We start from the raw sequence: 26,784 nt of genomic DNA on the forward strand, positions 1-26,784 counted from the left end.
AGTCTTTCCAATGAATAGTCAGGGTTGACTTCCTTTAGGACAGACTGGTTGGATCTCCTTGCAGTCCAAGGGACTTTCAAGAGTCTTCCCCAACACCACAGTTCAAAGGCATCAATTCTTCGGTGCTAAGCTTTCTTTATAGTCCAACTCTCTCATCCATGCATGACTACTGGAAAAACCATAGCTTTGACTAGACGGACCTTTGTGGGCAAAGTAATGTCTCTGCTTTTTAATATGCTGTCTAGGTTGGTCATAGCTTTTCTTCCAAGGAGCAAGCATCTTTTAATTTCATGACTGCAGTCACCATCGGCAGTGATTTTGGAGCCCCCAAAATAAAGTCTCTCCCTGTTTCCATTGTTTCCCCATCTATTTGCCATGAAGTGATAGGACCAGAAGCCATGATCTTAGTTTTCTGAATGTTGAGTTTTAAGCCAACTTTTTCACTCTTCTCTTTCACTTTCATCAAGAGGCTCTTTAGTTCTTCTTCACTTTCTGCCATAAGGGTGATGTCATCTGCATATCTGAGGTTACTGATATTTCTCCCAGCAATCTTGATTTCAGCTTCTTTAGGTTAGTAATTTTAAAAATCTTAGTTCCCCAGCCAGGGATTGAAGCCACATCACCTGCAGTGGAAGTACAGGATCTTAACCACTGGACACCCAGGGAACCACCCCCCCATAATTTTTAATAAATGTTATTTAATGAGATTATTATGACTTTCCTTATTGAATCTCTTGATGAATTAGATTCTACTATCAGAACACCTGATCTTGAACCATCCTTGAACTCATGAGATTGATGGTATTGCCAGCACAGTGCTTTGTTTAGGACATTTGGATCTAAAATCCCATAATAGTTGGTCCTGGGGTTTTCTTTCAATGTAGCATCTTCATCAGGTTCTGCTAAGGGATGTTGTTTTACAAAATGAATTGGGAAGATTTCCATATATGTCTATGCTCTGAAAGTTTCTGAAAATAGTTTCTCTTTGAGAGTGTGAAAGGACGCATCTATAAAACTCTCCAAACCTGGGGCCTTTTTGTGAAGAAATTCATCGACACATTTTTTTCCCAGTCTTTTCCCAAGGTCATTAGGATAGTTAATCTTTCTGCTGCTTCCTAAATTAGCTTAGACAAGTTAAAATTTTCATCTCTCTGAAAGTTTCAAATTGAACAGCTCATGGTTATTCAGAGAATTTACCACAAATTTAGCTATATTAATTTTCCCTCCCTCCCTAACACATTATATTTTACATTTTATAGTTTTTTCTTAATTTACAAAAAATCGTTTAAGTCTACTAATTTACAACAAAGTCCAGGTTTGGCAATATTCTACAAATGAAGGTATGTGATGGTCATGTCTCTGATATTTTCCAAATGGATCTTTTTTTTTTTTTTGCTGCACTGTACAGCGTGCATGGGATCCTAGCTCCGAGATCAGGGATCAAACCCAGGCCTCCCTGCACTGGAAGCATGGAATCTTAACCACTGGACCACCAAGGAAGTCCCTCCAAATGCATTTTAATGAAAATTTCCATTTCAACTTCCACCCAATAGAAATCTAAGTGACCCACTTTTAATCACCAGGAAGTAGAGTTTTCTGTTCGAGCTCTTGAAATTTACCTTTAGTTTTTGTTGCATTGTCATCAGCAAAAATAAACCTTACTTTGGGGGTACTCACTAAGATTTTCTTGGTGGTCCTTTTGTCTGAAAAGACCATTGACATTCCTGAATGGAAACCAAAGCTAGTAAGCCAAAGATACACCCATGCTAGCAAGATTCAAAACATTTCTATACAAGCACAGATGAGCCTTCCAGAAATGTGGAGACCCTGGGGTCTCATGAATAACTACTGAAAAATTGATTATCTAATAAAAAAGAATCATAAACGGCCTCTAACAGGCCAAATATGCATACACCAAAAGGATAATATCCAATAGGACAAGACCACCACGTGGTCACAGAAGACCCCCATGATTGGATCAAGGTCTCACATTTCTAGATCTTTGTGTGTGGGTGTGTGCCTTGAACGCTCAGGTGTGTCTGATTCTTCAGACCTGTTGGAATTTTAGCCCTCCAGGCTCCAGTCTGTGGGATTTTCCAGGCAAGAATACCGGAATGGGTTGCCATTTCCTCCTGCAGGGGATCTTCCCCTCCCAGGAATGGAACCCTCACCTCCTGTCTCCCGCATTGCGGGTGGATTCTTTAGCCGCTGAACCATTGTGCTACAGTCGTGTCTGACTATTTGCAACTCCATCAACTGTGGCCTGCTACGCTCCTCTGTCCACGGTATTTTCCAGGCAAGAATACTGGAGTGGGTTGCCATTTATTGCTCCAAGGGATCTTCCCCACCCAGGGATTGAACCTGGGTCTCCTGCATCGCAGGCGGATTCTTTACCATTTGAGCCATCAGGGAAGCCCAGATCTTTCTTTACTACAGATTATATTCCAAATGGCCACTAGAGGGCAGACTGGGGCCGAACATCGCCTGAAAATAAATAAACCCTCCCTTGGAAGAATAAAATCGGTCCTCACAGCTCTCTTACCTTGCCTTTCCAGTCTCCCCTCCTGTTCTTCCCAAGAGTCCAGGATTCTTTCCACCTACTTCCCTTTCGCCACGTTCTCTCTGCCTGTCCTCTCCTCCAGGACACCCCCTCATCCTTCAATCCTCTCTCTCTCTCTCTTTTAAATTGAGGTGTGCTGTAATTAGTCACTCAGTCGTGTCTGACCCTTTGCAACTCCATGAACTGTGGCCCACCAGGCTCCTCTGTCCATGGGATTCTCCAGGCAAGAATACTGGAGTGGGTAGCCATTCCCTTTTTTCAGGGGATCTTCCCATCTCAGGGATCGAAACCAGGTCTCTCGCACTGTAGGCAGATTCTTTACCTTCTGAGCTACAGGGAAGCCCATAAATCCTGGAGTGGGTAGCCTATCCCTTCTCCAGCGGAATCTTCCCGACCCAGTAATCGAACCGGGATCGTCTGCATTGCAGGCGGATTCTTTACCATCTGAGCCACCAGGGTTTCCTCACATTGAGGCATAGTTGACTGTCTAAGACACACGTCAAAGGGGAGCATCCCTGACTGTCCTCGGCGGATACAGGGACACAGCACACCTGTGCTCAGGCCTGCCACCATCCCGCACTAGTCACCCCAGATAAAAAACGTTCCACTCCCGGATCAGCTTTCCCCACTACCTGCTGCTAAGTGGTTTCGACTGACTGAGTGCCCAGCACAGTTCTGCACAAATGGTAGGCTTGATAAATAAATGTGTCAGGGCATGGAGGAAAATTGGGCAGCATCTTAGAAGCGCCCTAGGAAGTACACCCTTGATTCTATGTTTTAGTAGGAGTGTGTTAGTTAGGATACCCCCCACCAATCATGCCCAGGTTCCATTTCAGGGTGAAGGCGTGTAACGTGTGAATTTGTGAAGCGCCCCCTCTCGGCAGAACAGCGCGATTCATGCATCAAACCACAGAAGGCCCCCGGGGATCTCAAAGGGGCTCAACATGCTTCCTGCCCCGCGGGCCCACTGGCCCTGCACTGTGCAGCTACCAGGGGCCACGCGGACGTCCCACAGGTGAGTCGTACCTAGCGTCCTCGGCAACAGGGCCTGAAGATGATTTTCTGTGAAAACAAAACCAGCCGCTTTGAGGACAGACAGAACTTCTTCAGACAGACCTCTTGCTTCTGACACCCTGTGCCAGCAGCCCAAGGGCGCTTGCCCCAGACCATGGGCCACTTGTTCCCATCACTTGAACCACATCTTCCCCAGCAGGTGTGTGGGACACAGCAAGCAGTTGGGAGGAGGGAGTCAAGAAAACACCCCCGAGACCTGGTCATCTGGGGTCATCTGGAGTTCCCATGAGATGTCAAACGTAACACTACTTTTTTCTTTTGGGTCATGCCATGGCTTCCCCTGTGGCTCAGTGCTAAAGAATCCATCTACAATGCAGGAGATGCAGGTTCGATCCCTGGGTGAGGAAGATCCCCTGGAGGAGGGCAAGGCAACCCACTCCAGTATTCTAGCCTGGAGAATCCCCTGGACAGAAGAGCCTGGTGGGCTACAGTCCATGGGGTCGCAAAGAGTCGGACATGACTGAAGCACACAAGCATGCAGCATGTGGGATCTTCCCTGACCAGGGATTGAACTCGTGTCCCCTGTATTGGAAGCGAAGAGTCTTAATCACTGGGCCACCAGGGAAGTCCAAACTAGTTTTAAACCTTATGACTGACTCGGCCACTATCCTTAAGTCTGGTGGAGTTTTAATGGATGAAACAATAACTGCCTCCACACCTGGGCTGTGCCATTTAGTGCTTTTTTGGACTCAGAGTCAGATAAGAAAGCATGAAAGAGAAAAGAAACGTTATATATGGACAGTTCTAATGGAGCCTCTAGCAGGAGCAATGCTAAGCCTCTAAAGAGACCCACTTTCGAATCTTGTTTTATCTCAGTGCAACCTCTGGGGGCGGGAGGTTGATCCACTTTGGAAATAACCAATTGTATTGGACACTTCTGGGTAGCTCTGGTGAAGTCTGTTAGCGGGAAGGGTCAAGAGTGGAAAGGGTGGGGGCAACTGAAAGCTCCCAGCACATTTGCTTTGTCAACCTGGGCAGAGTTGGGGGCGGGAGTGGAGTGGGGGGAAGGCTTTGGACCCGTAAAAGGGAGTCCGCAAGTGCTTCAGTGGGTTACCAGAAGGACTCATGAACTTATTAAGATGCAGACAGTGCTACTGCCATCTAGTGGGTGGAGGCCGGGGGTGCAGTTCAACATCCTACCCTGGACAGGATGGTCCCACCCCAGAGAATGAGCTGGCTCCAAATGTCAACAGCACCAAGGCTGAGAATCCCTGTGAGACTCGTGTAATCTCACAACCATAAAATATAGGAACCATTTTTCTCTCCATTCTTCAGATGAATAAACTGAGGCACCGAGAGAGGTAGCACAACCTGTGACCCACAGAAATTTGCCTTCTATCTAAATGTCTCAGCTTGCATGAAGGATAAAGAGGTATGAAAAAACCAAGAGTCATTTTTACTGCAGACCCTCTGTTTACTTCCCCTTCACTCACTAAAGGAAACATATTTAAATAGTGAAGTCTCTGGGGTTTTGACAAGGCCATGGAAAGTTCTGGAAGGATGAGAAGTTTCTTTAGATTAAAAAAAGGGAATGCACTGAGCTTGAGACTCAGCCATAAATCAAGCATTGGGCTGGGCATGCAGCTCTCTGTCATCTAATAATTGAATTTATTATCTATAATCAATCGATTAGGTAATAATCAATCATTGATAATCTAATGGGATTCATCAGAACTCGGACTGAGACCAGAGGTTGGGTTCATGAGACATCAGAGAGCAAAGGCTGAATTTTTTAAACACTCCTCCTTTTGAGCAGAGATGGGGGGCAGTTCCTCTTCCTGGTAAGGCACTTGTTATAATCTCAAAATCTCTTCCTGCATCCAGGAAGTGGCTCAGCGTGGACTCAGCCTATCCTCTGCATCTGCCCCCATTTGTCTTGTTCCCTAAAGACCTGAGACCCCAAGCCAATAACAAATCCTGACCTGGGGATGAAAACCACGTTGTGCAGGTAATCTTCAAACGTTTTCCTGAACGAGGACTCCTCCAGCTCCTTGAGGATCTGCGAGTCGGTCTTCGGGCAGGAGCAGCATTCGCCAGCAGACTCCTCATACTCACTCTGGTTGTGCTTCTGGGAGCCCTCCGACTCGAACGGTGGAGACCAGGTCCGGGAGGGCAGCTTCAACCCTAGGGAAAGGCAGAGCAGGGCTCAAGTCCCCATCGCATTCCCGCCCCCCGCCACCTACACACACATGCAGAGCAAGGGGGACCTTCTCAAAGTGGCTGGGCACATGGACAGAGCTCAGTGCTCTGGGTTCAAGTTCTGGGTTCAAATTCTCCTGGGAAGAATAAGATCCTTCACTGGAGGGTCCTGACAACAGAGAAGGTGCCTGTCAGCATGCAGCAGGACACTGTCGGACACCACAGCCCCACAAGGCTGAAGGCCAAAGGTAACTGTGCCTGTCCCTGCCCTTGGGGGACTTAACATTCCAGTGGATGAAGTGCACGGGAGTGGGAGGAATATACAGTAAACTAAGAAATGCATATGCTGTGTGTCAGATAGCAGGGGAAAAGGACAGAGGGGCTCTGGGGCAAATGTTTCAGAGAAAGTGATGCTAAGCAGTCCCCAAGTAAGTAAAAGAACAATCCATGCGCATGTCTTGTGTGTGTGCTCAGTCACTCAGGCTTGCCCGACTCTTTGTGATGCCATGGACTGTAGCCCGACTGGCTCCTCTACCCACAGGATTTCCCAGGCAAGAATACTGAAGTGGGTGGCCATTGCCTCCTTCAGGGGATCTTCCATCTCCAGCATTGGCAGGTGGGTTCTTTACTGCTGAGCCAGCTGGGAGGCCCATAGAAGATGCAGGCTACTCTTAAAAGGCTTAAAACAATGCCCTTGAGGCCGGGTGCCTACTTGTGTCTATTGAGCAAGGGAAATTCCATCTCTTCCTCTCCCTTTTAATGGCTCCGGGAGACAATGAGCTCTAAGTATCTTCCTGTGAATGCTGAGTACCCACTCGGAAGCTTTGCAAATCCTTAAACATACTTCTTAACGTTTATTAATAGACACAGAATAGCCTGTGTAGGTTTTAGCTGTTAGAGGGGTTATTGATGGCATTATAGATGGAAAATAAACTTAGGATTTCCTTAGTAAAGGGTGGTGGGGCAGGCTCCTGATTTTTTTCTGGGGAGGAAGGGACTTTTGATCAGACACAGACACCTGTCACCCATGTGGAAACATGCCACTTGGTGCCCCACGGGTTTCTGTGGCTGTAAGGTACAGTGACAATCTAGTCAAATCTCAGGGACAAAGTGGAAAGGTGGGGAGTGGGGGAGTCAGTGTTTCACAGGGACAGAGTTTCAGTTTGGGGAGATGAGAAAGTTCTGGAGATGATGGTGGCGATGGTTGCACAACAACGTGAATGTGCTTAATGCCGCTGAGCTTTGCACTTAAAAGTGGTTCAAATGGCCAATTTTATGTTATGAAAGTTTTACAGTTAAAAAACCATATAGCTGACAAGACTGTACTGTATAATTGAAATATACAATTCAATATCAGAGAAGAAGCTAAAAGTTCTCATTTGAAAAAGGAGGGGACTTCTCCGGTGGCTCAGTGGTAAAGAATCTGCCTGCCAATGCAGTACCCGCAGGTTTGACCTCTGATCTAGGAAGATTCCACATGCCACGGGGCAACTAAGCCTGTGCACCGCAACTACTGAGCCTACACTCTGGAGCCGGTGCTTTGCAACAGGGGAAACCACCGCAACGAGAAGCCCGTGCACCACAAAGGAGAGTAGCCTCCATTTGCCGCAACTAGAAGCCTCTGAGTAGCAATGAAGACCCAGCACAGCCAAAACTAAGTAAACAAAGATTTCTTTAAACAAAAAAATAAATATGTGAAGTGATAGATGTTTTAACTAGGTGGGAGGAATTCTTTTCCAATGTGTATGCACAAAAAGTCACCACAATTTACACTTTAAATATCTTACAGTTTTACTTGTCCATTATATCTCAATAAAACTGGAAAAAAAAAAAAAAAACCACTTCTGATTCTAAAGGAAACTACTACGGATCACAGTAAATTATTTATCTTGTGTGTGTTATCAAGTTTATTTATTTGTGTGTGTACTGGGGTTTTTTCTTTGTGGCAAAATACACGTAACACAAAATTTACCGTCTTCCTCCTTTTTAAGCATCGTGATTCAGTGTCATTAAGTATGCTTACATTATTGTGCAACCGTCCCCACCATCCATCTCGAGAACTTTCTCACCTTCCCAAACTGAAACTCTGTGCCGGTGAAACTCTGAGTCTCCATCCCCTCCCCCACCCCGGCCCCCACCATCTGCTTCCTGTCTCTATAGATCTGACTCCTCCAGGGAACTCCTGTAAGTGGAATCAGACAGTATCTGTCCTTTAGTAAGTTTATTTTTTTTAATTCCATAGACTTTGGGCAAAATGACAAATAAAATCATGTCAAATCATCACCTTCTAATGACAGACTGACTTCCAGAATAAAAGTTGTTGCTCTTAAAAAAAGAAAGAAAGAAAGAAAGAAAACACGGCCTGCCCGGATGATGGTGGCAGATCTGGTTGGTGGTTTCGGTTACTCGAATGCAGGGCCAAGAGTGCACAGCTGAGCCCATGACTTTGCTTGCTCTCGAGTTATATAAAGCATCTGAGGAGATAAATCACGTTTGCAACCCTCTGCTCAGGCGGGGGATGAGGTCACAGGCATACATATAGCACATGATCTTAGAGCTGGGACAGCTCCCGGAGATCATCTGGCCTCCTGCCCCTTTTCCCCAAAAGGAGGCAGCTGGTGACAAGCTGGGTGACTTGCCCAAAGCCCTACATCAGGGCACAGAAAACCTTAGGCTCCTGACCTCAGTCACATGTCATGAGCTGCCCCAAGGTAGGAGGTTACCAGTAACTCACATCTAAAGGAAAATAAACTCAGACCAGAAAGCAGAGACATCACTTTAACGACAAAGGTCCATCTAGTCAAAGCTATGGTTTTTCCGGTAGTCATGTATGGATGTGAGAGTTGGACTACAAAGAAGGCTGAGCACCAAAAAACTGATGCTTTCGAATTGTGGTGCTGGAGAAAACTCTCGAGAGTGCCTTGGACAGCAAGGAGCTCAAGCCAGTTAATTCTTAAGGAAATCAACACTGAATGTTCACTGGAAGGACTGATGCTGAAGCTGAAGCTCCAATACTTTCGCCACCTGATGTGAAGAGACAACTCATTGGAAAAGACCCTGATGCTGGAAAAGATTGAGGGCAGGAGGAGAAGAGGGTGACAGAGGATGAGATGGCTGAATGGTACCACCGACTCAATGGACGTGAATTTGAGTAAACTCGGGGAGAGAGTGAAGGACAGGGAAGCCTGGCTTGCTGCAGTCCGTGGGGTCGCAAAGAGTCAGACATGAGCAACTAAACAAAAACAACACAGCAACAAACAACAACAAAACAACTAAAGGATAAATCAGGAGCTTGGGATGAACATACACACACGATTATATGTAAGACAGATAACCAACCAGGACTTACTGCCTAGCACAGGAAACTCTACTCAATATTCTGTAGTAACCTATATGAGAAATTAATCTGAAAAAGAAGGAATCTAGGGACTTCCCTGGTGGTCCAGTGGGTAAGACTCTGAGCTCACAGTGCAGGAGGCCTGGGTTTGAGTACTGGTCAGGGAACTAGATCCCACACGCTGCAATGAAAACCCAGCACAGCCAAATAAATATTTTTTGAAACGAATGAATCTATGCATGGGTATAATTGAACCACTTTGCTGTACACCCAAAACTAATACTAAATTGTAAGTCAACTATTTTTTTAATATTCAGTCGTGTCTGACTCTTTGCGACTCCATGGACTGAAGCCCGCCAGTTTCCTCTGTCCATGGGATCTTTCCAGGCAAGAACACTGAAGTGGGTTGCCATTTCTTACTCCAGAGGATCTTCCCAACCCAGGGGTCAAGTCCCCATCTCTTGTGTCTTCTGCATTGGCAGGTGGATTCTTTAGCACTAGCGCCACCATACTCCAATAATTTTTTTAAATAAATAATAAACAAAAGAGTCTGGGGGTTGGGGGGAAAACCTTTTATATAGACTCAAACAAAACAACTAAAGGTGAGGGGGAGGAAAGACTTCTGTTTCTTCAGTTTGATGGACTTTTTTACAACCCAGTTTTAAAATAATGTAAGACTAATTTATACACACCAGTTTGAGGCTTCAAATATTTTTTTCATTTTTCTGTAGATGGATGCAAGCCCATTAAGTAAGCGAGATTGAAGACTGGACAATATGTGTCATTCATATACATTTTTAATGGAAAGCCTAGGGAGGAAGAGATTGGAGACTTTGCTGTCTCCAATCCTTAAAACTTAAGGGTCTAAAATTAGGGGCCAGGTCTTCCCTGGAGGTCCAGCGGTTAGGACCTTTCCATTGCAGAGTGGGGTGGATTTGATCCCTGGTTGGGGAGTTAAGATCCCAAATGCCAAGTGGCCAAAAAAATTAAAAGTAAAAAATAAAAATAAAATTAGAGACCAAAAAAGTCAATATATGTATAACTGATTCACTTTGCTGTACGCCTGAAACTAACAAAACATTGTAAATAAACTACTCTAATAAAAATTCTTAAAAATAAGGGACCTGACTTTCTTCCCTGACTTTGTCAGTCACCACTGCACACATTGTTGTGTTTCTAGCTTAGCAGGGAAGTCTTGCACGGGTTAACACAGCTACATCCCCACCAGGGGGAGGTGGACGAGGAAGGGGAAGAGGAGAACATTCCAGAATGCATCGATGCCAAGACACGGGGAGTGTCTGGTTTCAACATGAGTCTTCAGAGCTTGTCCGCACCCTGTGATGTTTAGAAATGTGAACGGGCAGACAGACGTCCCCTTACTGTGTTTTTTTTTAACAAAACAAAGGTTTGTGGGAACCCTGAGTCCAGCAAAACTATTACCACTGTTTCCCCAGCAGTATTTGATCACTTTGTGTCTCTCTGTCATGCTTCAGTAATTTTCACAATATATCAAACTTCTTTCTTTTTATTCTATTTGTTATGATGATCTCTGATCAGTGATCTTTGATGTTACTAATGTAATTGGGCATTTTTTTTAAAGCAATAAGGTATTCTTTAATTAAGGTATGTGCACGGTTTTTTTTTTAGTCTTGATTTCTTCTTTTTAAAATTTTTATTGAAATAGAATTGATTTATAATGTTGTGTTAGTTTCAGGTGTGCAGCAAAGTAACTGTCATATATACATATATCCTTTTTCAGATTATTTTCCATTATAGATTATTATAAGATATTGAGTAGAGTTCCCTGTGCTATGCAGTAGGTCCTTGTTGATTATCTATTTGGGGTAGCAAACACTCAGACACGGCTGAAATGACTTAGCACACATGCATATGTATATTTTAAGCATATTTTTTCTTAAACATAATGCTATTGCACACTTCATAGACTATAGTATAATGTGAATATAACTTTTATAGGCACTGGAAACCAAAAACTTCATGTGACTTGATTTATTGCAATATTTGCTTCGTTTCGGAAGTCTGGAACTGAACCCTTGGTATCTCTGAAGAATGCCCGTGTGTGTGCTTTCGTCTGAGATAAAACGGAGTGTGTGTTCCCAGAAGCGCATGCTGGAAATGGGAGGGGAGAGATGTGTCCCAGAACACAGAGGATCCGGTGTGTAAAACCAGCCCCTCCCTGACCCCTGCCTGCACTCACCTTTGAGGCAATAATCCAGCTCATACAGCTCACTGTCTTCCGCCTGTCTCTCCCAGAACACCAAGTAGTGTGTGATATTGCCGTTGGGGTCGGAGGGAGGCTTCCACTTCAGAATAATCTGGGACGAGGAGTTAGAAACTGAGATGGGATCCAGGGGCACGGAAGGATCTGCCAAGGAGAAAGGAGACAGACAGATGCACTGTGAGGGGGAGGGTACAGGCGGTCAGGTGGGCATGAGAGGGAATAGCCAAGTTAAGGAGATCCTGAGGATGTTCTCTGCAGTGTTATTTAACATCAGAGAAAACTGGAGACACCTGGACATATGGAACACTTGCTTAAGAAGAGCATGGGTTACAAAATTACAATCCATGCAGTACCACAGACTATATAGATTCCCATGTTCCACCATTTTTGCAACAAGCATTTACAGAGCTCTAAGGAAAGGCAAGCTGTCTTTGTTCCAGGCACTGGAAAGGTGGTGGGGGAAAGGAGGGTGATGGGAATAGATAAAGTCACATTTTCCAGTTAATTAGCCCCAAACTGAACCCAGTTGTGGGGCAAATTTCGGCAGTGCAAAGCTGTTCAAACCTATCCCTGAGCTGGCAGTCCATTTCACATCCCCCCATAGGCATCAACTTTGGGCTCCACAAAAGCTTCCCCTGGAGAATGGAGGTGGCTGACAGTCAGCAAGGGGTAGGGGTAGGAGTCTCCAGACAGAAGACACAGTGTGTACAAAAGCCTGGAAGCTGCAAGTTTCCGGAACTCTAAGTCCTTTGGTTTTGCTGGAGGATACAGGGCAAGAGGGCAGTAGTCACAAGAGCTGGTTCATAATGCTTGGGCTCTATCCTATAGGATGGGATTTCTCTCTACTGATTTTGTGAGGCTGGATAATTCTTTGCTGTGGGTGCTGTACTGTGCATTGTTATATATTAAGCAGCATCTCTGGTCCCACACTCTAGAAAATTCTCCAGTGGCCCATTCCTCCCCAAAAAGTGGAGATGTGGGAGAGATTTCCCTGGTGGTCCAATGGTTAGAACTTTGTCTTGCAATGCAGGAGGTGCAGTTCGATCCCTGGTCAGGGAGCTTAGATGCCACATGCCTTGTGACCAAAAAGCCAAAACATAAAGCCAAAGCAATATTCTAACAAATTCAATAAAGACTTTAAAAATGGTCCACATCAAAAAAAAAAAAAAAAAAAAACCTAGAGCCTATTATAGTGAAGTAAGTCAGAAAGAAAATAAATATCATAATTAATGCATATATATGGAATCTAGAAAGATGGAAAGATGGTACTGATGAACTATTTGCAGGGCAGCAATGGAGATGCAGACATAGGGAACAGACTTATGGACCCAGGAAGAGAAGGGGAGGGTAGGATGATTCGTGAGAGTAGCATGGAAATATATACGTTACCATATGTAAAACAGATAGCCAGTGGGGATTTGCTGTAAGATTCTGGGAGCTCAAACTGGTGCTCTGTGACAACCTAGGGGATGGGATGGGGTGGGAGGTGGGAGGGAAGACCAAGAGGGAGGGCACATAGATATACCTATGGCTCATTCATTTGATGTATGACAGAAACCAACAGTGTAAAACAATTATCCTTCAATTAAAAATAAATCAATTAAAAATTTTAATTTCAAAAAAATGGAGAGAAGCAGAGATGAAACAAAAAATGGCAAAATATTGATAATTATTGACGCTAAGAGATGATTACATAGGGAGAGGAGCTATTTTTTCCTACTTTTGTAAATATTTGAAAATTTTCCATAATGGTAAGAAGAAATATATGTTCCTCTCTAATGTCTTGTTGCTACTGCCTCATCTTCTGAAATTGTAAATCTCAGTGCCCAGCTCTTTTAGAAGCCAATGACCATGCAGAAAAAAAAAAGAAAAATGACACAAGCATTTCATATGAAAGGCAAGATGTCTGAGCTCACACATAAGTTCACATTCACAAGAAATGCTTACTAGTGGCGTCTGTCTGGACATAGATGATGTCACTCTTGGCCCCGTATGTACGGCGTTCATCAGAAAAGGTGACCAGGGTCTTGACAAAGATGGCATACTGGGTCCAGGGCTTGAGACCACGCATCAGCCACCCGGGGTGGTTCTGTGACTTGGGGTCGTTGGACCTCGTAGGCGGGTCAATATCCACCACTGTCCAGCTGTTGGAGCCGCACGCATCCTGCCCATCGAATTCTGTCACGTTCTGGTAAGGGCTTTCAAGACCAAACAGGTAAAGATGGTTATCATTCCTTGACTATAGATCTAAAGGCCAGAGAGATGTGGCTGGGGGAAGTTACCTCCTACAGGCTTGCACCCTGTTCAAAAATCTTGTGCCACAAGGAGAAAGGACACAGAAACAGTCAAAGAGAAAGGGATTGCTTTCCCTATGTCTCAATTTCCCAGTAATAATAATAATAGTGATCATGATGATGATACTATCCGAGTTAGTGACAAGATCACATGAGAGGATGTGGGCTGACTCCTCCACACACAGCCTGACACATAGTAAATCATAAGGGATGGAACAATTATCCATGTTAATATGATCACCACTTCCACTGTCTCCTTTTAAAACTCCAGCACAGTCATATATACTCAAGACGGCTGGGTGTCATTGAATGACGACAGTGTTTCAGCGTAAGATGATGAATAAATTGTGGGGAGGGACAGTGAGGATGGTCACAGAGCATCACGAATATACTTAATGCCACTGAGCTGTACATTTAAACATGACTAAGATTATTGATTTCATGTTTGTTTTACCATAATTATTTGTGTTGGAAAAAATTCAAAATAGATTTAAAAATAAACTTTTTTTAAAAAGACACCTACTAAGTAGATACCTACTAAATAGAAATACCTACTAAGACATATACTAAGCGGACTTTTAAAAAAGACACCTCCTAAGTAGACTTGTGACTTTTTGTTGAGAATGTCTGGTGAGATGTACATACAGAATATTTCTGTAGGAGATTGCCCAATCTAGACCTCCAAAAGAAACCTGCCTGCTTCAATTTCTGGCTTTTGACAATAAGAAATGTTATTGACATTATACACCATCAACTGGTGAGATCCCACCAAGGGATCTATGCTATTTATTCCATGGATAAGAAGGAGATAGAAAGAAACTTCAGTGGGGGAACCTCTGAGCACAAATGTAACACTCACACCTCTTTATCTTTCTACTTACGCCTCTTTGTAGAACAACATGAACCCCAGGAGGTCTCGGAAGTCAGGAGGCCAATACGGCTCCCATTTCAGCAAGATCTTGTCATAAGATGTCCGAATGTAAGAAAATTTAAGTAATTCATTTTCACCTAGAAAGGTTTAAAAAAAAACAACAACACCCAGTATCAGAATTTTAAATAATTTGTTTCAGCCCAAAGCAGGTGATCCCATACTTCCAAGAGAATCCACAAGAAGGAAGATGGCAATCTGCTGTTTCCTAGTGAGGTCTCATTTCCACATTCCTCTCCCTTGTTCACAGGCAAGAACAGATTATATAGGTTGGCCCCAACTGCAAGTCAATTACTTGACCAGATGCTCATCTAAAGAGCTGTGCTTGGCACTAACAGCGAAGGACAAGTGGCCAATTGGTGCTGGGAAAAGGATACTTTCAAAAATAACATTTGTCCTAACACAATTTGTCCTACATGTGGATTTTCATGCCTGACATGTCAGAAAAAGTAACTCCAGTGCAAATGGATACAAGCTGACTGGGTTTAGAGAGAGTGCACATCATTATATCTTGAAGTGACCACTCTTTGGAAAGACAATGCCTTGGAGACAGTAATTCCCTCTGCCTGGAATACAAGCCCTCCCTTAAGCGCCACCCCAACCTTGCTCTCTCCCTCCCCTGAATTACCACAGTTTGCACCAAATTGTCTCATAACAAAACAGCTTCACATGAGGGTATCATGGAAGCCTTGGCACCTCAATGCTCAGCTATTTCTTCAAGAGAAAAACTCATCACAGAAGGGTAGCCAGCTCTCAGTCTCCAACTGTAGCAATTGCAGAATTTTGCTGTAGCATTTGAGCCAAGGCCATATATATATGGGAGATGACATTTGTTCATTCAGTGCTTATGTGGCATCTTCCAGCACCAGGCATTGTATTTGGTATTTGGCAAAGAGATTAATGTGTACAACACTTGTCTTCAGTGTTTCAGAAAGTCTAACACACACTTAGTTGTTTTAGCTCACTGGGGGTAAGTGACACCCGCCCTGGGTACCAGAGTGGTGGGGGAGGTAGGGGAAGTCACATTATCTGGTCCATGAAAGGACAAGAGCATTGCCACTTACAGGATGCCTGGTCCCCATTGGTCTTTAGAGCAATGTCATTTCTCTCCTGGCGCCCCTTGGTTCCTGAAACTTCCTCCATCTTGTGAATTTCCGACAGGCAGAGTTTGGGATTATAGTGGAAGAAGAGTTTCCCCTGAGTGATGGTGAGGTTGTGTTTGCTCCAGTCCCACAGCTGCCTTAGGTTCTGGTTGTCCAAGGCGTAGAAAGAGTAGTTCCTATGGAAATGCACACAGACCTAATCATTCATCAGCTTGTCATCTCCACCTCCAAAATGGTGGGGCCATGGCTGGAACTGATCTCATTCAGTGCTCCATCCCCAGTTCTAACCACTTGCTTGACACATACTCATTACGTGCTGAATGGAGGGTGAGAGGTATAGGGAAAGCTGAGGAGGTCTTCAAGTCCAGGATACTTGAGATCAGTCTTGTAGGGGAGGAGGGCAAGACTGTGATGGATTGAAATATGGGTTTTGCAAAAGGGAAAGACTGAAGACACAGAGGCACCTGAGCTGGGCCCAGGGAAGAGCAAAGTAGCTTGTTCTGAACAACAGGTGAAAGGCAATACTGAAGCGATACCATGGCCCAAACCCTCTAGTATACTGCATGCTAGACCAAGACCAAGAACACAGGCGCTTCCTCGGTAGACAGAGGGGGCCACTGAAAGTTTTATAACAACTCAGTAACTCAGGTAGACCTACGCCTTAGACTCATGAGTGGGCCACCAGGACGTGATGAATGGGAAACGCACGGCAGCTTGACCTGTGTTATCCAACACAGAGACCACCAGCCACATTTGCCTACTGAGCCCCTGTGATGTAGCCCTTCTGAACTGTATCAGAAGTAAAAACAAAAAAAAACAGCAAAAAAATCCCACAGATTTCAAACACTTAGCATGAAAAAAAAGGATGTAAAAGATCTTGTTTATCATTTTTTGATATTGAGTCCACGTCAAAATAACATTTCAGATTTAATGGGTTTAGTAAAAGGCATTACTAAAATTCATTCCACCTATTTCTTCTAAAGTTTTAAAAATGTAGCTACTAGAACATTTAAAGTCTCATATGTGACTTGCATTATATTTCTGTGGGATGGCCCTGGTAGTTCTAGAACCAGCAAGGAGGTCATTGGAAGAATCCAAATGAAAGGTGTGACCTTTGGCAAAAAAGGTAGTTTTATGGTTATATAATATTCCATTACATATATATACATACACACACACACACACACACACATATACATCATGTTTTCTTTACCCATCCATCCATCAGTGGATACTTAGTATACACACACACATACACATACACACACATCATGCTTTCTTTACCCATCCATCCATCAGTGGATACTTAGTATACACGCACACACACACACACACACACATACACACACATCCATCAGTGGATACTTAGTATACACACACACACACACACATCCATCAGTGGATACTTAGTATACACACACACATACACATACACACATATCATGTTTTCTTTACCCATCCATCCATCAGTGGATACTTAGTACACACACACAGACACACACACATACACACATCCATGCATCAGTGGATACTTGGTATACACACACACACACACACACACACACACCCCCCATGCTTTCTTTACCCATCTGTCAGTGGATACTTAGTATACACACACACACACACACACACACACACACATCATGCTTTCTTTACCCGTCCATCCATCAGTGGATACTTAAGTTGTTTCCCTGTCTTGACAGAAAAAAACCCTAAGATTTTCTAATTCACAAACTTCCTAGTGAGGCCACAGATACAGCATCAGGCCCACATACCCAATTTCCAAGGTCTCCCCTCGAATCAGACGTAACTTCCGGAAGAAGGAAAGTGACACCAGGGCATAGGACCGGCGGATTTTCAGATATCCTGAAATTTCTTCAATGAGTCCAAGGTTGGCCTCTAGCTCAGCTGCCAGGTTGTCTAAGGAAAGGAGAGAATGAATATCCAGTGGGTTTCTACCAAAATATTTTAACCTTTCCAGAATTCCCCATGGTGAAGAGTTAACTTCCAGGCTGAAAATGATTTTTGCGAGCCCAGCTTCAAACACATTTATAAGGCAGCGTGGTTATGACAGAGACTGTCCTGCCTGCAACGCTGAATGTGTTTATCATGCGGCTGACTCCTGCTCCCTCCATCCCCCCGCTTTGTTGCCCTTCAATGCAGGAACCACTGCCCGGGTTTATATTATACATTCATTTGTTTATTTGCAAGATCCACCATGCATGGACTTGGCCTTATTCACTGTGAGTATTCAATAAACATTTGCTGAATAAATAAACAAAGGAGTACTTTTTGCCTTTGACAGAATTTCTGGAAACACAGTTCCCAGACCTGCAAAAGAGGTCATGCTATCTGCTTGGTATGGGATGGGGAGGGAGGTGGGAGGCGGGTTTGGGATGGGATGGGGGGACACATGTACACCCGTGGCTGATTCATGTCAATGTATGGCAAAAGCCATCACAAAATTGTAAAATAGTTAGCCTCCAGTTAAATAAATTCATTTTTTTAAATGGAAATGCCTGATGTCCCAGCTCAGTCTTGGACCCACTTCCCTGCTCCTCCCTGCCCCTCCCTGTCCCCACCCCAAGATTCTTATTTTCCAAGCTGAGAATTGGGACATGAGGCATTTCCATTTTTCTTAATTAATTTATTTTAATTGGAAGCTAATTACTTTACAATATTGTGGTGGGCCCAGGACTGAGCTGTGAACCCCAAGTTTGGAAGCACATTATTCCTTGCATGACTCCACTGTTGGGTCTCCGGGCTGTTGTCCCAGTGTGCTCAGAGGGAGAGTGGATCCCAGGAGGCGGCAGCCCCTCCCCCCAGAGCACTCACTGCCCCCTCGGATGTTGATGATTAAGCTTCCATTGATGATGGTGCAGCCTCGGAGCTCCTGGGCAGATGTCACCGAATCGATGGTCTTCTCGCCTTCCAGGAGGTGGCATACCTTGGGACAGGGGCCCAGGCAAGGGGTACACATCAAGCTGCAGAAAGAGTGGGGAGAAAGATCAGGACGCGCGCGCACACACACACACACACACACAGCAGAGAGCGTGCTGCACGGGTCCCAAGTGACCATAAGGCAGAGTGCTTCAGCCACAGCACTGCTGACATTGAGGTTGGAGAATTCTCCCCTGTTGGGGGCTGTCCTCCACATGAGGGGTGTTAAGCAGCATCCCCGCACTCCCATACTATGCTAACACCACCTCCCATCCAAGGCATGACAGCCAAAAATGTCTCCGAACATTGTCCCCTGGGGAAGGAGGTGCAAAAAACCCCCTCCAGGTAAGAACCACTGTCTAAAGGGATAGGCTTAGGGCTTTTCTCCAGGGTGACAGGTTCTACAGCATTATCCCAAGGTCAGGGTACTCATGCCAAAATGATGGGGCTTCTGCCTTGTCCCAAAGAGAGGGTCTTCCCACTGTACCCCATGGGGAATCATGTACTACCCTGGAGATAGAACTCACACTATTACAAGGAACTGATGGGACTCCTGACGAAACCATAGTGACCAATTGTGCAGAGCTAATGATTTTACTCCAAATAGTGGTACTCAGGCTGCTATTGCAAGGTGATGGGATGTCTGCTGCTCTGTGTGGAGTCTGACTTTCCCTGGTGGCTCAGTTGGGCTTCCCTGGTGGCTCAGTTGGTAAAGAATCCATCTGCAATGAAGGAGACTGCCTGCAGTGCAGGAGACCTGGGTTCGATCCCTGGGTTGGGAGGATCTCCTGGAGGAGGTCATGACAACCCACTCCAGTCCTCTTGCCTGGAGAATTCCATAGACAGAGGAGTGGTAGGTTACTGTCCACTGGATTGCAAAGAATCAGACACGACTGAAGTGACTTAGCAGGCACACATGCTGTGAAATAGAGACGATAAGAGTATCTGCTACACAGGGCAGGTGGTGATGAGCACTGAATGACTGAATGATATATGCCATCTAAAGTACTTGGCACATAAAAAACAAAAACCATTAGTCCTTTGCTATGATGATCACTTTTTACTAGTGGTATCATTGCTACCCTTGTTATTTCTACAACTCTGCCTATTCAATTTTGCAGAAGGATCTTTGTCATGGTGGTATAATAAAGAACACATCTGGTGCCCAGCTCCTGGCACAGAGCTTCAAAAGCCTTGGCATTTCCTGAGTGATAGAAACATCTTTGTTGTGCTAATGAAGTAGTGACCCCTAGTTGCTTCAGGATGAGGGCTGGTCACAAGAAAGGTCAAATGTGTGATTTGGAAGTTTGCCTCATCGCTTTGATCTCCAGAGAGAGAAGGAGGCTGGAGATAGAGCTCAAATCCATGGCCAGTGATTCAATCGATCACAGTTATACAACAAAACCCCAAGAAAAACCTTGGACACCAACTCAGTCCATGTTTCTGGTTGGTGAGCACACAGCTGTGCTGTAAGGCTGATGTTTCTGATTCCATGAGGGTATGGGAGCCCTGTGTCTGGAACTCTCCCAGCCCTCATCCTCTGTGCCTCCTTAATAATAAAGCTGTAATTGTAAGTGCCTGACATGAAGCTTTTTGACTGTTGAGGCATCTATTTCAAAAGACATCTGTCTTGAGTAAAATGTAACGAAAACAACTAGATGAGGAACAAGTCTGCCCCCACCCCTGAAGGTCCCTCTTTCAGAAAGCCCTGAGGAACCCAGATAACTGACCACTTGATGGACCCTGCCTCTCTCTTCCTGTGCCCCAATTCCTGCTCTTGAGCTTTAAATTCACCACAGAGTGAAGCCATCAAACCCCAGACACTCCGCCCTCAGACCCTAAGAAAAGCAGACCTCCCAAGGGCCACTTCCTCTCTTTCTCTTCCTCTCTCCCTGTCTTTTCCTCTCTCTCTTTTCCTCTCTCTGTCTCTCTCTTTCCCCTCTCTCTTTTCCTCTGTGTGTGTCTCTCTCCCTCTCTCCGTTCTTCCTTCCCCCTTCCCACGACCTCACTGCGTGGCCCTCCAGGACCTGTGAATAACAAACCTTGCTCCTTAAAGTTGCCTGATGGTTTCTTGCTGAAGCGCAGCAAGAGTTGGCCCAGCCATAAATAGGGCACCCCCCGGGGGCAGTGTCTGCAGAGCTAGCTAGCTATAGGTGATGTATACTTAGGTGAGCTCTGTAGGCACCCTAACCCAGGGTGCTACCATCCATAGGCTTGGACCATCATCAGCCTTTTTCTTTTAGCTCTGTGAGTTGTCCCAGAAAATTATTGAACCCAGTGGGTTTGTGGGAACCTCAAAATTTATAGCCAACCAATCAGCAGTGTGGGTGCTCTTGCATGTGTGTGTGCTAAGTCGCTTCAGTCGTGTCTGACTCTTTGTGATCCCAAGGACTGCAGCCCACCATGCTCCTCTGTCCATGGGATTCTCCAGGCAAGAATACTGAAGTGAGTCACCATGCCCTCCTCCAGGGGATCTTCCCAACCCAAGGATCAACTCGGCATTTCTTATGTCTCCTGCATTGGCAGGTGGGTTCTTTACCACTAGTGCCCACGTGGCTGCCCTGGGGACCCCCAAAGTGTGGCTGGCATGTGAAGTAAAGCCAGTCCAGTGGAGGACCAAGCCTTTAACTTGCGGGTCCGATGCCAACTCCAGGTGGTTGATGTTGACATCTATTGTAGTACACCCAGCTGGTGTCAGAGCAGCTGGGGTGGAAACAGAATAATGACCAAATGTTTGGGTTCTTTTGTTGGTTCTACAAATATTCACTGAGCACTTATCATGTGACAGATGATCCTCCAGGCCAGGGATAAGCAAACTACGGCCCGTGGGTCAGCTCCAGCTGGCCACCTGTTGTTGTAACTAGCACTGTATCAGAACACACCCACTGGTTTGAGTACCATCTATGACCATTATCACTCTATAAGGCTAGAGTAGAGTAGCCGCAACCATATGGCCCTCAGAGCGGAAAATATTTACTATCTGGCCCTTTGCCAATGCCGGTTGTAAACCGCAGGCACACAAGTGAACAAACAACCAACTTTCCCTGTGGGAAATCCACATGTCCTTTTCCAGCCAAGAAGTGGAGTCTTGCTTCCTCATCCGTGGAATCTGGGTGTGGCCCTCTGAATTGCTTTGGCTGAGGCATTAGCACATGTGACACAGAAGTGGCTTAAGAAGTACTTACACAGTTTAAAGCCTGCCGTTCCTGGCTACACATGGAGAAAGGCCCCAGCTGCCCATGCAGGGTATGAGTGGCTAGGTTGTACCATCCCATCAGAGCTGACCCACGCCGAGCCAGATAAACCTCTGGTCAACCCACAAAATCAATAGAAACCATAAATGAGTGTTGTTATAAGTTACAAAGTACTGGGGAGGTTTGTTACACAGCAAGAGCTAGCTGATACATTTCTGAAGCGTATGGTCTCATTGGCGAAAATTAACAAATGGACAATGAAAATATCAGCTAGTGGTAAAAAGCACGAAAAGAGTTAAAATGGAGAGATGTGCCAAAGGGTAGCCAGATGGTTAATTCAGGCGGGGTGGTCACACAGGAAAGAAGTCTCAAAGGAAGTGAATTTTAAGTTGTGATGCCCTGGGTGACCAGGAGAAATCCAGCCATGCAAAGATCAAGAGGCAGAGAATTCTAGAAGGTGGGAGGGGGGTAGGGGGGAAGGACAGGGATGCCCCATACCCATCACACCCTTAACATGCACCCCAAATATCTAATACTCCTCATCTCACTGAAGAGCACCCTACCAGGTAACTCGGAGTGACCATAGATGGAATATAGTGAACCCACATGGGTTCACTGTCCTCTGCTATAAAAACATCAAGAACTACTTCCCAGATAAAGCCACCAGAAAGAAAGAAAACATATCTGGCCCCATTTGATATCAAACCACATAAGAAAACATGACAGCCCTGAAGTCTTCCACAAAATAAAAGCTTCAGAAGAAAAAAAAAGTTTTTAATCAACAAAGTAACATGCTGCCATGTTGCGTGCTGGGTCGCTTCAGTTGCATCCAGCTCTTTGAGACTCCACGTGACTGTAGCCCGCCAGGCTCCTCTGTCCATGGGATTCTCCAGGCAAGATACTAGACTGGGCTGCCATGCCTTCCTCCAGGGGATTTTCCCAACCCAGGGATCGAACCCAAGTCTCTTATGTCTCCTGCACTGGCAGGCGGGTTCTTTACCACTAGCAACACCTGGGAAGCCCTCAACTACTGCCAGAATGGGTCGTAATTAACATCCCCCTCTGTCCCCTCTTTCATTCAGTAGAGGTCCCAAGCATCATGGGACAAGATGTTAATTTCCTGGGGCTTCAATCCTGGGGCCACTGCCATCAGGAAAACATCAAAGGAAGTTGCTCTATTTTTCATATCTTTGTTATGATTAGAAAAAAAAAAAAAACCCTTCTTCTATTTAAAGCCAGTGTCTTTTAGTGGAAGATGTTAATATCCTTGCTTTATTTCAAACATGAAACAAATAAATAAATCAAGAGGAATATGGTCATTTCCCCAATCTTACTGATAAACTGGCCCCAAAAAAGAAAAAAAATAGCTCTGTCTGGAATGCAAAGGTGATTTATAGGAGCCTATTTTTGGTCCACAAAGCCACGTGATAGGTTTTATCAAAAACGAGGGAAACAAAACATACTGTACTTGCAGGTTTCACAAACACTCAGGGAGCAGCTCCTAGGAGCCAGAATAAAGGTTGTTTTCCTTCCCATCCTCCCCACCCAGGGCAATAAAATTTCCCACCAGAACACTCTCACTTGGCTCATTTCCAAGTCTGAAGAGGGAAGATGTTTTACGTAAGCAGGTCAGCTCAAGGCCCCTTGACGTGTGTCTATCTCTGATTTGTTTTTGTGTTGTTTTGTGGCATTTTTTTTTTTCTCAGACCCTCAACACAAAAACCAGGAAATGGATTTTTTTTAAAAACTCTGTTCCAGCCCCAAGCCCCCAAAATAGCTCATCCGAGAAGCTAACAGCGTGAACAAAAAGTCTGAGGTGTGGGGAGGAAATCTGACTCACCCCTGGGGAGAGAAAACCCTGCTTTTTCTCACCCAAACAGTAGGAAATGGTTTGATGGTATTGTCCTTCAAAAGACAACAAAGCGTTGAGAATAATCTAGAATTGAGTCCTTCTTCCTTGCACTCCAGGCTAACCTCAGGACACGATCCAGATCCAGTTTGCAGAAAACACTTAAGAAATCTGAGCTCTGACCTGGGTTGTGATAGACAGTTCCATCAGTGGGAGCAATCAGGCCATATAAAGGACTGTATATGAAACTAAGGACCTCTGTTTCCAATGAAAAGCACAGAAAGCTTTCAATTTTTGGTATGCAAGATGCCCAAAATATTTACTATCTGGCCCTTTGCAAGAGAAAGGTCATTGACTCCCTCTCCAAAGGCCAGTGCCCAAAACCAGGAGGCCAGAATGGCATCTGAGAGACCCAACTGTGTCACGCATCATCAGCAGCTTCCTCGCTCATAGCCAATCAACTCTAGCTTCTCAAACAATTTTAACAGGTGGTGCTACCAGCGCCAACCCTATGTTCCTTTCCCTCTTGACAACCTGCCCTCCGCCCCCTGGGAACCCACACTCAGGACTCACTTGCTGGAGTTCATCGTGTAGCCAGAGGGGCACTCAGGGATGCACTTGTTATTGTGAATGACATACTGGTGGCAGCCTTGCCTCCGAGAGTTCTTGCATTTGTTGTGCAGGTCCTGGCAGAAGCTGAAGTTCACGCAGCGCCAGTCTTGGAAGTGGTAGTAAGGGGGCGGGCAGGTCTCCACGCACCTGCCGTCCAGGTAGAAGTTTCGACAGGCCACACACTTGGTGGGGTCGTCGGGCTCTGAGCAGTTGCCCAAGCACTCGCTGTGGCAGCAGAGACCCTCAGAGGTGCAGCCATGTGACTTGCAGATGGTCGGACACACTGGAGAGAGAAAGAAAACAGCTGGTCAACGGCTTTACCAATGCCGCGACAGCAACTTGAGAGAAGGAAGTGCAAGCCAAACAAAATCATGTCAGCAATGGCTCACTTCTACAGTACATGTTGCCTGCTGGTTAAAAATACAAATTTCTGGACTTCCCTGGTGGCTCAGTGGTAAAAAATCTGCCTGCCAACGCAGGGGACTCAGGTTCCATCCCTGGCCCAGGAAGATCCCACGTGTCAAGGAGCAACTAAGTCTGTGCTCCACAACTACTGAGCCACTGCTCTAGACCCCAGGAGCTGCAGCTACCGAGCCCGTTTGCCACAACTACTGAATCCCGTGCACCCTAGAGCCCACGCTCTGCAACAAGAGAAGCCACCACAATGAGAAGCTGATGCAGAGCAACTAGAGTAGCCCCTGATTGTCACAACTAGAGAAAAAGCCCACACAGCAACAAAGACCCAGCACAGCCAAAAATAAATAAATACGTATTTTAAAAAATGCTAGTTTTGATGTCCCAACTCCCAGGCATAACTATTAACTTGTTTCAGCCCCCAAACCAGTGATGTGCTCTTAAACGTTTAACAACTTCTTCATTGAGTGGAGTAGAGAACCTCTTGCTTTAGAGCACTGGCCAATTTCCATGGTGTAAATATTCCCACCAGGGTCCTTTTCAAGCTACCCCACCTAAAGTTACTGAATGTGAAGCCAGCGAGAGATCTACAGTAGCACAGCATTAAATAATACATCCAATCACATAGAAACAGCAGTAGCAAGCAACCTCAAAAGCATAATCATAGAAAAAGGTACTGAGATGATTAGGAAGCGGTAAGTATGAAGTATTTATTTTCTTTGCTTTTTAACATAATTTCTTTAATTATAAGTTGATGTTATTTAATTTTTAATACCAGCTTGCTGGGAGATTGGGATTGACATATATATACCAGGGCTTCCCTGGTAGCTCAGATGGTAAAGAATCTACCTGCAATGTGGGAGACCCAGGATCAATCACTGGGTCGGGAAGATAACCTAGAGAAGGAAATGGCAACCCATTCCAGTATTCTTGCCTGGAGAATTACATGGACAGAGGAGCCTGGCGGGCTACAGTCCCTGGGGTCTCAAAGAGTCAGACATGGCTGAATGACTAACACTTTCACTTCCACACAATTGATATTGTGTATAAAATAGATAACTAATGAGAACCTACTGTGTAGCACAAGGAACCCTACTCAGGACTCCGTGGTGACCTAAATGGGGAAGGAAATCCAAGAAAGAGGGGATATATGTATATGTATAGCTGATTTACCTTGCCGTACAGTAGAAACTAACATGACACTCTAAAGCAACTATACTCCAATAAAGTTTAAAAAAAAGAAAAGACTAGAAACAAACAAACAGAATTACCAGCTTGTTTAAGAAGCAGTCTGCACATTTCCTGAAAATTACACAATTGCCTCGAGCAAGTCTGCTCCTGCACGTAGCTGCCATACTGGTATAAACAGATACATCCTGATCTACGTTTTCTCCATTTTACAATGAGGAAACTGAGGTGAGAGGAGGTTAAGCAAATGTCCCAAAGGTTTATTTGTGCTTCAACGCATATTTGCTTACACATTTGATCCAGATGTTTACAACCCCTATGGGAACACAGTGGCCACAGAGTTTGCCTTTAGGCCCACGAGTCTAATGCAGGAGGCATATTCATTATTTAAAAGCATAACTGCAGGGACTTTCCTGTTGTCCAGTGGTTAAGAATCCATCCTCCAATGCAAGGGATGCAGGTTCGATCCCTGGTTGGGGAATTAAGATCCCGCACGTGGTAAGGCAACTAAGCCTGGGCACTGCAACTAGAGAAAGCCTGCACTCCACATTGAAGATTTAGCACAGCCCCAAAATAATAATAACAGTTTTTAAATTAAAAAAAGAAGTATAACTGCATACACAGCAAGCACTGTGCCGAAGGTAAGTGGAGGTGGTATTTCTGCTGTGACCTGCAAGAGATGATGAACGGGGCAGAGACTGTGCTTGGATTTCTATGCCTGGAGTTTCTTATTTGACGCAACTGAACTTGTCCACTGAAGGCTAGACTCCACTCTGGCGTTCTCCAGCAGCTTGTAACACACTCTTTCTCCTGACATCTCACTACTCATGACTTCCTGCTTGCCCCTGATTTTGGTTCCTCAGTATCTGGCCTGGACCTCCATGACCAGCCTTCCATTCCCAGGCTGCCC

At 45.1% G+C, this 26,784-nt stretch overlaps 2 protein-coding genes across 11 annotated transcripts in view; both read right to left on the minus strand.

The window, feature by feature from the left end:
• ELOF1 (elongation factor 1) overlaps positions 1-26,784 on the minus strand; it is a 277,100-nt gene that overhangs the window by 199,574 nt on the left and 50,742 nt on the right. The gene's annotated exons all lie outside the window — the stretch shown is intronic.
• INSR (insulin receptor) overlaps positions 1-26,784 on the minus strand; it is a 143,682-nt gene that overhangs the window by 30,488 nt on the left and 86,410 nt on the right. For 2 of the 4 annotated variants that reach the window (XM_055545383.1, XM_055545379.1), the window contains exons 3-11: positions 24,234-24,555; positions 18,513-18,661; positions 17,453-17,597; positions 15,639-15,853; positions 14,528-14,654; positions 13,300-13,550; positions 11,329-11,496; positions 5,557-5,758; positions 3,587-3,622 (exon numbers count right to left, since the gene is read on the minus strand). In XM_055545383.1, the coding sequence (XP_055401358.1) occupies positions 3,587-3,622; positions 5,557-5,758; positions 11,329-11,496; positions 13,300-13,550; positions 14,528-14,654; positions 15,639-15,853; positions 17,453-17,597; positions 18,513-18,661; positions 24,234-24,555 (1,615 nt within the window). The remainder of the gene's footprint in view (positions 1-3,586; positions 3,623-5,556; positions 5,759-11,328; positions 11,497-13,299; positions 13,551-14,527; positions 14,655-15,638; positions 15,854-17,452; positions 17,598-18,512; positions 18,662-24,233; positions 24,556-26,784) is intronic. The other 2 variants (XM_055545387.1, XM_055545384.1) reach the window with 1 other exon arrangement.

The sequence above is a fragment of the Bubalus kerabau genome, chromosome 1 (genome assembly GCF_029407905.1).
Source record: "Bubalus kerabau isolate K-KA32 ecotype Philippines breed swamp buffalo chromosome 1, PCC_UOA_SB_1v2, whole genome shotgun sequence".
Taxonomy (NCBI): Eukaryota; Metazoa; Chordata; class Mammalia; order Artiodactyla; family Bovidae; genus Bubalus; species Bubalus kerabau.